The sequence below is a fragment of the Emydura macquarii genome, unplaced genomic scaffold, assembly GCF_026122565.2.
Source record: "Emydura macquarii macquarii isolate MOO-44397 ecotype Brisbane River unplaced genomic scaffold, CSIRO-AGI_Emac_v2 contig_1330, whole genome shotgun sequence".
In the NCBI taxonomy this organism is placed as follows: Eukaryota; Metazoa; Chordata; order Testudines; family Chelidae; genus Emydura; species Emydura macquarii.
Window position 1 is genome coordinate 13,054 of NW_027131467.1, and position 9,747 is coordinate 22,800.

At 52.7% G+C, this 9,747-nt stretch overlaps 1 protein-coding gene across 1 annotated transcript; it reads left to right on the forward strand.

Moving 5' to 3' along the window:
- Positions 1-3,074: 3,074 nt before the first annotated feature.
- On the forward strand, positions 3,075-9,096 carry LOC137154940 (platelet glycoprotein Ib alpha chain-like). The gene is given in 3 exon segments (XM_067550784.1): positions 3,075-4,154; positions 8,262-8,348; positions 8,350-9,096. Coding segments are annotated over 3 exon segments (1,914 nt in total).
- The last annotated feature ends 651 nt before the right edge of the window (positions 9,097-9,747 follow it).

Consider the following 9,747-nt stretch of genomic DNA (forward strand, 5'->3'; position numbering starts at 1 on the left):
GATGGGGCCAGGCTGTTCTTGGTGGTGGCAGATGACAGAACAAGGAGCAACGGTCTCAAGTTGCAGTGGGGGAGGTCTAGTTTGGACATTAGGAAAAAGTTTTTTACTAGGAGGGTGGTGAAGCACTGGAATGCGTTACCTAGGGAGGTGGTGGAATCTCCATCCTTAGAGGTTTTTAAGCTGAGGCTTGACAAAGCCCTGGCTGGGATGATATAGCTGAGGTTAGTCCTGCTTTGAGCAGGGGGTTGGACTAGATGACCTCCTGAGGTCCCTTCCAACTCTAATATTCTATGATTCTATGATTCCTCACCCGCCGTGCCCTCTTAGTGCATGGCCCCTCCACCTCTGGCCAAATAACTAATTCCAATACCACTTATGCCATGTACCGCCAGCAATTGCCGCACTGCGCTAAAGCAATTCAACCTGGGCATGTACTCGATGTACAAATAACCTTTGACATGTCCCTCGTTAATATATCCTGCCGGTTCTCTGCCTGTTGGCAATATGTACAGCACCTCTGGCTGTTATCACGGCTCCGCCTCCACCAGCGAGACTTGGCCGATACTGCCATTGGGGCAGAAACGGCTGTAGGTGTGGGTTCAATTAATCAGTGGGATATCAAAACCCTTCAAAATAAATTGTCCACTGTTGGACAATATAGTGGCCAAGCCCTTACATCATTGGCTCATTGGGGACCCCTACTGGCAAACACAATACTCCAAACCACTAAAGTACATGGAACCGCAACTACTACACACCTGGTGTCCACTTATTGTACTCCCCCAACTCATTGCCGGTAGTCTGTGGATTCCCCAAATCCCCCACTCTTGGATAAACCAAGACAATTACACTGTCAATCCTGATACATGTAACAAGTGAAGGAAGGGCTATGTATGCTTATTACAAGAAAGGGAGGCCAATCCTTGCTTGCATCCAATAGCAGGCAAGTGCACGTGGCATCGGTACCTACTTAATGGCACTGATGTTTATCAGAAAGGACCCAACACTGCATGCGTAGTAACTACAAACATAGGGTCTTGGTATGATGGCACTGGGGTGCATGTGCCAAACGTTAGCTGTGCTCATAATATCACGGCCTTTTATGACTACACTACATGCCAACATTACAATCTAACATTGCTGCTTCATTCCCATCAGGCCTACACCCCGCTGGCCCCCAGTTTGAACCTGCCCTCCACTATTACCTTGCCACAAATTACTCTACTAAAAAAAATGAGAAGGAAAGCACATCGCCTCTTTCACCAGGCAGCCAACGCCTCATGCCGTACTGCTGTCAAAATGTCCATTAACGCCCAGAATGTGGTATGCGTAGCCAATAACATTAAGGATGCTGCTCACCACAATTGGTGGGACATTTTCACGGGGTGGTCCCCAGAAGCTACCCACTTTTTAAACATTGTGATGCATCCAATCATTGTGCTGCTTGTGGCCCTTTTCTTTTTGGCAATTGTTACACTTGTTCTTTGGTGAAAAATAAAAAAAATCATAACACAAATGGTTAAATTGGGGCATATGCTTAAGCATTTTATAAATCGGGAACACTACAAACGTTTAAGTCCTAGCGTCACCAGCGTGTATAAGGCTTGTGTGCAAAAAGATAATGTGGCAACATCTAATGCTGCCACAACTACTGCTACCGCAACTGTTAATCAAAAAACCATGGTTAAAAAGACGGCTGTCTAGGCCCTCGCCTTGTCAAGAGGTGGAGTGTTAGGGCGCGCAAGACTTTGTAACGTGAAATCAACTTAGCTTGACAAAAGAAAGGCCCTGAAGGTAATTATAAGCTTTGAAAGCAAGTATAGCAAGAGTTAGGCCTCTCAGGAGCCTGGCCCAAAAACTGCCCTCTGAAAGGCCTTGGCCCAAAAGAGGAACAGCCATAAGGCCTGGAAAGTCCCCAAGATGAAAATATAAATCTGCTGACGCTTGGTCAGCAGAATAATCGCTGTTTTAGCAATAAAATTAAGTAGTATCAGCATTAAGACTAACCTTTTTGAAGTAAACTAACGTCACCTTATTCCAAGAAGTCCCTAATTAACCACCAATAGACTAATAGACCATAAGATAAGGCCCAATCCCTGTAGGGATTGAGATATACGTCACCTACCCCAGTGATAGCAAAAGGGTATAAGAAGGCCTGGTAGCCTCCTCCTCCTGAGAGACTCTCCGTGGATCCGTAGAAGCGCTAGCGGATGCCTCGGGTAGGACGGTTCCCTGGTCACCACTCGCTTATCAGAACGAAAAATGGGTCTCCTCGTTTTTGAATTGGTAAGCGCCTTTTTTTTCCACTTAGGTAGGACTAGACATGCTTGTAAGCCCTTTTGGTCTACCTTTCCTAGATTGATGGGCCCGCAGGAGTATATCGCAGTGGGTGTCCTCTTGGTGGGCTTTTTCTTTGCTTTGTGATTTGCTAAGTAAGTGTTGCTGCTGTTTGGCTAACAACAACAATAATAATTGTGGGCACTTTCCCCTGGTGTAAGATTCATATATCTATCTGCTGACTGTTACTTTATACCTTTTACTTGGATAGTAGCCTACTCATACTCTTTTTGATATAGGCAATAGTGCTAAAATTTCTGTGGCACTACTGCGATGTAGATGAGGCTGCCCAGGGGTAAAATGCCCACTTCTATGTGTCATAACTTACTTTTTGCTCTTATAATTAATAGTGCTTGTATTTGTATTGGGACTTCTGCTGGAACTTCTGTTGTACTATTGCAGAAGGTTTCCAGTAATCTTTCTCTTTCACTACCTCATCTAATAAATAAGCTAATTTTAAATCATTTTGTCCGTTTGCTCCATTCTGCCACCAAAATATAATACAAACACAACAGTGTCGATGGGACCGCTGTTGTATCCAGGCAGGTATATCCCAGGGGAAGTTGTCTCTCAACACTCCAGACTGGGGAGGAAGCACTGGGGATATAAGGGCCCATTGTCATAAGCCACAGTTAACGTTCACAGGGTTGCTGTTTTGTTGCAAGCTGAGTTGGTTAGTGTAGACATGCCCTGTGATGTCTATGCCCTGAGCATGCTCTTGTCCTCCCCTGCAGATCATGTCATGCCCCACTCCACCTCACCTAGCCCTCCTGGCCCTGCTCTCTGTGGCTGGCGCCAAAGGTCCAGGGGAGCCATGCTGGTCCGAGATGAATCTGATCAAGGGCCGACTGCAAGTCAACTGCTCTGGGCAAGGGCTCAAGGTTGTGCCATCTGCCCTGCCCAACACCACCGGCATCCTGCTTCTCAACACCAACCACCTGGCATCCGTCTCCACTGACTCCTTCCAGCATCTCCCTGAGCTGGCTGAGCTGGACCTGTCAGGCAACAGACTGGGTGCACTGCACACTGGGGCCACCCTGCCCTTGCTGCAGGAGCTGATCCTATCCCACAATGCCCTGGGGGTGCTGCCTACATTGCAGGGCCTGCCTGCCCTCACCCGCCTGGCCTTGGCACACAATAGCATTGCAGAGTTGTTGCCAGGGGCCTTCCGGGCTGTGGGGCAGCTAAAGGAGCTGAATCTACGGGGGAACCGGCTGCGGACACTGCCCAAGGAGGCTTTTGTGAGCCTGGATGCATTGCGGGACCTGGATCTCTCTGACAACGCCCTGGAGGAGCTGCCGTTGGGGCTTTTGGCTGGGCTGGAACTGGACACACTGCGGCTGTCAGGGAACCAGCTCCGCACCCTGCCCAATGGCTTCTTTCCCGATGAGCACATATTCGCCTTCGTCTTCCTGGCAGGGAACCCCTGGCGCTGCGACTGTGCCCTGGTCTATCTGCAGGGCTGGATCACTGACAATGACTTCAGTGTCTACATCCAGGAGCAGAGGCCAGACGGGCTGCTGACCGAGAATGATCCCCGCAGCCCCGTGTGTGATGCACCCATCAGCCACCTAGGGAGCCCCGTCCTCGACTTTCAACAGGCCTGCGGCAAAGCAGGGGATGCAGACGCCAATGGGGAGTGGGACAAGGGTGTGGACTTGGATATGGATGGGGCAATGACAGAGGAAAGAACACCCATTTCCCCCATTACTATCCCCTCCACCACCCTGCCCACAACCACCCCTGTGCCCCCCACTACTGTCCCCTCCACCACCCTGCCCCCAACTATCCCTGTGCCCCCCACTACTGCCCCCTGTGTTTGTGAATGTATTAAAAAATGTATTTCAAATTGTTTTTGTTTTAAAAATGTTTAGTATTCACAATAAACATGGCGTATTGCCTTGCCCCCCTAAATAAAATCTGGCTGTTTATTTTTTGTTAAGTATAACAATAGGGGTGAGAGAGTTTTGGGGCTGCGCTGAGGGCAGCAGGTATTATGGGAAGGGGGATAAATCACGATGGGTGGTGAGAAGGGTTGGGGGACTCAGGTGAGGGGGAAGGACATGGGGAAGGGGAATATGGAGTGAGTGGCAGGAGAACTGGGGAAGAATAGCAGCAGGAGAGACTGTCAAGTCAGCCCCACATTCTCCCCTGATGTGTGTGTTAAGACCTGGGGGCCCTGAGCCCCTCTGCCTACCTTTGTGTGTGTGCCAGCCTCAGGGAGCCCTCAGCCCCTGCAGGGGGATCTGAGCCCCTTTCCCTGTCCCCACATGTGAGTTGGGACATAGTGGGCCTAGCCTTCCTGGGGGAACCAGAGTCCTGCTCCCTGCTCCCCTATATTTGTGCTAGGACCTGGGTCCCTTTATGAGAGCCTGACCCCCTCCATGCACTCCCTTGTGTAGCCAGTTCTGGAGGGGCCTGAGCCACCTCTCCCCCTCTCCGGGATTATTCTACCCCTCTATGTGAGCTGGAATCGGGATTATTCACAGGATCCCAGGACTGTGTTTGCTGTGGACAAGTTGGAGAGAGTCCAGCGGAGGGCAACAGGGGCTCCCAATCAAAAATAAGTGAGTCAGAGCTGGAGAAAGAACCCAAGAGTCCAGACTCCCTGATTGAACCTTAGAGAGTCCAGACTCCCTGATTACTCCCCACCCAGGGCTGGAGATAAAAACCAGGTGTCCTGGCTTCCAGACACACCTCCTTCCCCAAAACAGAAACCAGGAGTCCTGACTCCAAACATGTCCCTTGCTGTGGCCACTGGACTGTGTGTGCTTCTAGCATCCCTGTGGGACCGGAGTATTGCTATAGGAACTGAGAGTGGTGAGGATGACAACGGACAATCCCTTCCGGCCCCCAGTTATCTCCTTGCCCAGACCCTAGTGACTCCTTCCCTAGTTAATAATAACTCCAACAACCCGCTGACACAGTTAACCTATGCCATGCTGGGAAGCTGTAGAGCTGGGATTCCTCACCCAATGCTGAGACACAGCTGCTTCTCCAGTGGGAGGTTGGGAGGTGGGGGGCTGTTTATAATGTGATCCCTCTCCTGGCACTGAAATGGAGCAGGAAGCTGGATCTGATGTGGAGAATGGGGGCTATTTTACAAGAGAATCCCTCACCCCCCACCCCCGCTGAATGCAGCTGCCTCTGGTGTGTGTGGCCAGGGCTGTTTATATAGGGATCCCTCACTTCACACCAACAGACAAACAAAGTGATGATTAAGGGGTGATTACCTCTATAAATATCTACACGGGGAACAAATATTTAGTAATGCGCTTTTCAATCTAGCAGAGAAAGGCATAACATCATCCAATGGCTGGAAGTGGAAGCTAGACAAATTCAGACTAGACATAAGGCCTACATATTTAATGGTGAGAGTAATTAACTGCTGGAACAAGTTATCAAAGGCTGTGGTGGATTCCCCATCACTGACAATTTATAAATCAAGATTGGATGCTTTTCGAAAAGATCTGCTCAAGGAATTATTGTGGGGCAGTTCTCTGGCCTGAGCTATACAGGAAGTCAGACTAGACGATCACAATGGTTCCTTCTGGTCTTGGAATCTATGACTCTTGATGCAGCCACCTCTGGGGTGGGGTACAAAGGCTGTTTATAAAGGGATCTCTTGCCCAGTGCTGCAGTGCAGATATCTTTGGGGTGACGCAGCTGTTTGTACAACTATCATTTGCCTAGCACTAAGATCCATCCCTTTCTGGAGTAGACCAGCTGTTTGTACCAGGATCCCTCACCCGGTTCTGAGATGCAGCTTCTGAAGTGGGGCACTTATTGATAGAGTGGATCAGAAAGCAGTGTGTAACCTGGCTGGACTCTGATGTGACCTCTGTGGGCGCTTTTAATGCCTGGAGGGTAGGAATGGGGCAGGGCGGTGGTCAGTGTCTCTGTTCGATGTCACAGGAAACCACACACTCACCCCCTCAGCAGCTGCAGAGGCTGATACAGGGACCGGGATCAGGATCCCTGATGCAGTCAGCACAGTGGAAAAAGCTGCCCCCAGAGCAACCTCTCAACACACAGCTGGGAGTGTGGATGACAAGGCTGGGAGAGCAACCCCAGCAGAGACCCCAGGTGAGTCCGTGGGGATGGTAATCATCAATGAAAACCAACCACCTCTGGGGTGGGGCAGTTGTTTGTACAGGGAACCCTGGGTAGGGTGGAAGCTGTTTATACATGCTTCCCTTGCCAGGTGTTGAGATATACCACCTCTGAAGTGGGGCACAGGGGCTGTTTATACAGTGATCCTGCCCCTGGGGCTGAAGGTACTAAATGCCAGATGCTTTAATCATGCTCCCCTCACGCAGATGGCACTGGGGGAGCTGGTTGAATCAAGGGCAGGGGATACAGGCAGGTGGGGACTGGACATACTAACTATCTGGGGCAGCATGGTGTCTCCTGTCTAGACCAGCTGCCATGGGTATAAGGGGAGCGGAAGATAAGGGTTTAGGTGGAGGGGAAGCTACAGGGATTGATCCAAGCCCTTTGAGTTTAGTCCAGCTCGGGCAATGGGGAGCAGGTGCGGGGGAGTCAACTCCTTGTAATTGGTGCTAATGGCAACACAGGGGTCCTGACATTGTTGCAGCACCAGCTGGGTTAGTGTAGATTGTCCCCAGCATGGTCGGGGTGCAGATGCACGACCTCCTGCTGATGGGACAGAGGGCACTGGGGAGCTAGGGAGCCCTTGTTCTTAGAGCTAGTATCTGCTCAGGGGACCCAACGTTATTGCAGCACCAGCTGGGTTAGTGTCGATGGGACCATTGTTGTATCCAGGCAGGTATATCCCAGTGGAAGTTGTCTCTCAACACTCCAGACTGGGGAGGAAGCACTGGGGATATAAGGGCCCATTGTCATAAGCCACAGTTAACATTCACAGGGTTGCTGTTTTGTTGCAAGCTGAGTTGGTTAGTGTAGACATGCCCTGTGATGTCTATGCCCTGAGCATGCTCTTGTCCTCCCTGCAGATCATGTCATGCCCCACTCCACCTCACCTAGCCCTCCTGGCCCTGCTCTCTGTGGCTGGCACCAAAGGTCCAGGGGAGCCATGCCAGTCCGAGATGAATCTGATCAAGGACCGACTGCAAGTCAACTGCTCTGGGCAAGGGCTCAAGGTGGTGCCATCTGCCCTGCCCAACACCACCGGCATCCTGCTTCTCAACACCAACCACCTGGCATCTGTCTCCACTGACTCCTTCCAGCATCTCCCTGAGCTGGCTGAGCTGGACCTGTCAGGCAACAGACTGGGTGCACTGCACACTGGGGCCACCCTGCCCTTGCTGCAGGAGCTGATCCTATCCCACAATGCCCTGGGGGTGCTGCCTACATTGCAGGGCCTGCCTGCCCTCACCCGCCTGGCCTTGGCACACAACAGCATTGCAGAGCTGTTGCCAGGGGCCTTCCGGGCTGTGGGGCAGCTGAAGGAGCTGAATCTACGGGGGAACCGGCTGCGGACACTGCCCAAGGAGGCCTTTGTGGGCCTGGATGCATTGCGGGACCTGGATCTCTCTGACAACGCCCTGGAGGAGCTGCCGTTGGGGCTTTTGGCTGGGCTGGAACTGGACACACTGCGGCTGTCAGGGAACCAGCTCCGCACCCTGCCCAACGGCTTCTTTCCCGATGGGCACACATTCGCCTTCGTCTTCCTGGCAGGGAATCCCTGGCGCTGCGACTGTGCCTGGTCTATCTGCAGGGCTGGATCACTGACAATGACTTCAGTGTCTACATCCAGGAGCAGGGGCCAAACGGGCTGCTGATCGAGAATGATCCCCGCAGCCCCGTGTGTGATGCGCCCATCAGCCACCTAGGGAGCCCCGTCCTCGACTTTCAACAGGCCTGCGGCAAAGCAGGGGATGCAGACGCCAACGGGGAGTGGGACAAGGGTGTGAACTTGGATATGGATGGGACAATGACAGGGGAGAGAACCTCCATTTCCCCCCATTACTATCCCCTCCACCACCCTGCCCACAACCACCCCTGTGCCCCCCACTACTGCCCCTTCCCACCATCCTGCTCCCAACCACCTCTTTGTCCCCCACTACTGCTCCCTCCACCACTCTGCCCCCAACTACTCCTGTGCTCCCCTCTACTGCCCTAGAACACACATCCCCAGCACCTCCAGTGCCCCCCAGCACCCTCATGATTCCCACCACCACCCTTATTTCCTCACCCCTTTTTCATCCCAGCCCTTTGCACATTATCCCCTGCCACCAGTCACCTCCTCTGACTGGGCCTCCCCCCCTCTGCAGGTGCCCCACTCCACCCCCAGCGATGCCCATGGCTGGGCGTCAGCAGGGCAGGGAGGGCCCACAGTGGGGCCGCTGGTTGCTAGCTCATTGCTGCCTGCTTCACTTGGTGCTCTACCTGGCCTCCTTGCTGCTGCTGCTGCTGCCCATGCTGGCTCTCATGGGCTGGATGGGCTGGGTGTATCTGGGCTGGTATTGCCTAGCTCTGAGGAGTCCTCCGGGGGCACAGCTGGTGCGGTACCAGCTGCTGGTGGGGGAGCGGGCAGTGCCCCCCATGACGCATCTCAGCAGCTTCAAGAGCCCCGCCGAGCCCCCGACCTTCCGCACCACCAAGGAGCTGCTGATCCACCGCGACCCCCCTGTGCCTTCCTTCCGGCGTGTTACCAAGAGGCTGCTGAGTGTGGGGGGTCTGGGCCCCTGGAGGGCCCCTTCTGCCTACAGCCTAGACAGGGGAGAAGCAGCTATCGGGGCTGTCAGAGTGAAATACGCAACCACCACCCTCTAAGGGGGGCAGGACTCCTGGGTTCTATTGCCAGGGCCGGCGAGGAGAGTCCTGTGGGCGAGGTCGGGGGGCTGCTTGCCAGGAAGCCTGGGTTCTAGTCTCAGTTCTGTTGCTGTGACCTCACTCACCGTGCACTGGGGATAAGACTCCTCCCACTGCTGTAGTAGCTGGGGCTCCCCTAATATATGTAGAACCCACAAGTCCTGACTCCCAGGTGCCCTTCCCCCCTCAAATCAATACGTTCTCTAATCCTGTATCTCCTTTATGCACACACCTGTTGCAGAGGCCAGATCTGGAATAACTGTCCAGAGAGGCAGTTTCCCCTAAAACCAGGCAATTCAGGGTTGGCTTGGTCATTGGCAAAGCCCTGTAGATATTTCCTCCACTCTGTATCAGGTCTCTGCTTGTTCTTATGATGCACACAAATGTCAGATCCTGCTTTGAATCATGTGGCAGGCAGCTCCATTGCCTAATCACAGAATAAAGACTTTCCTTGGATGCATTTCAGATAGGTCATTGGCAGTCCTTGAATAATGAATGCTTAATTTATCAACTAGAGCTGGCACCCCTAGATGGGAAAGGTCCCATATCCTATTCCACAACCTCTGTGGCCAGCCCGTTCCTCTGCTCTGTGGTTGGAGCAGAGACAGCATG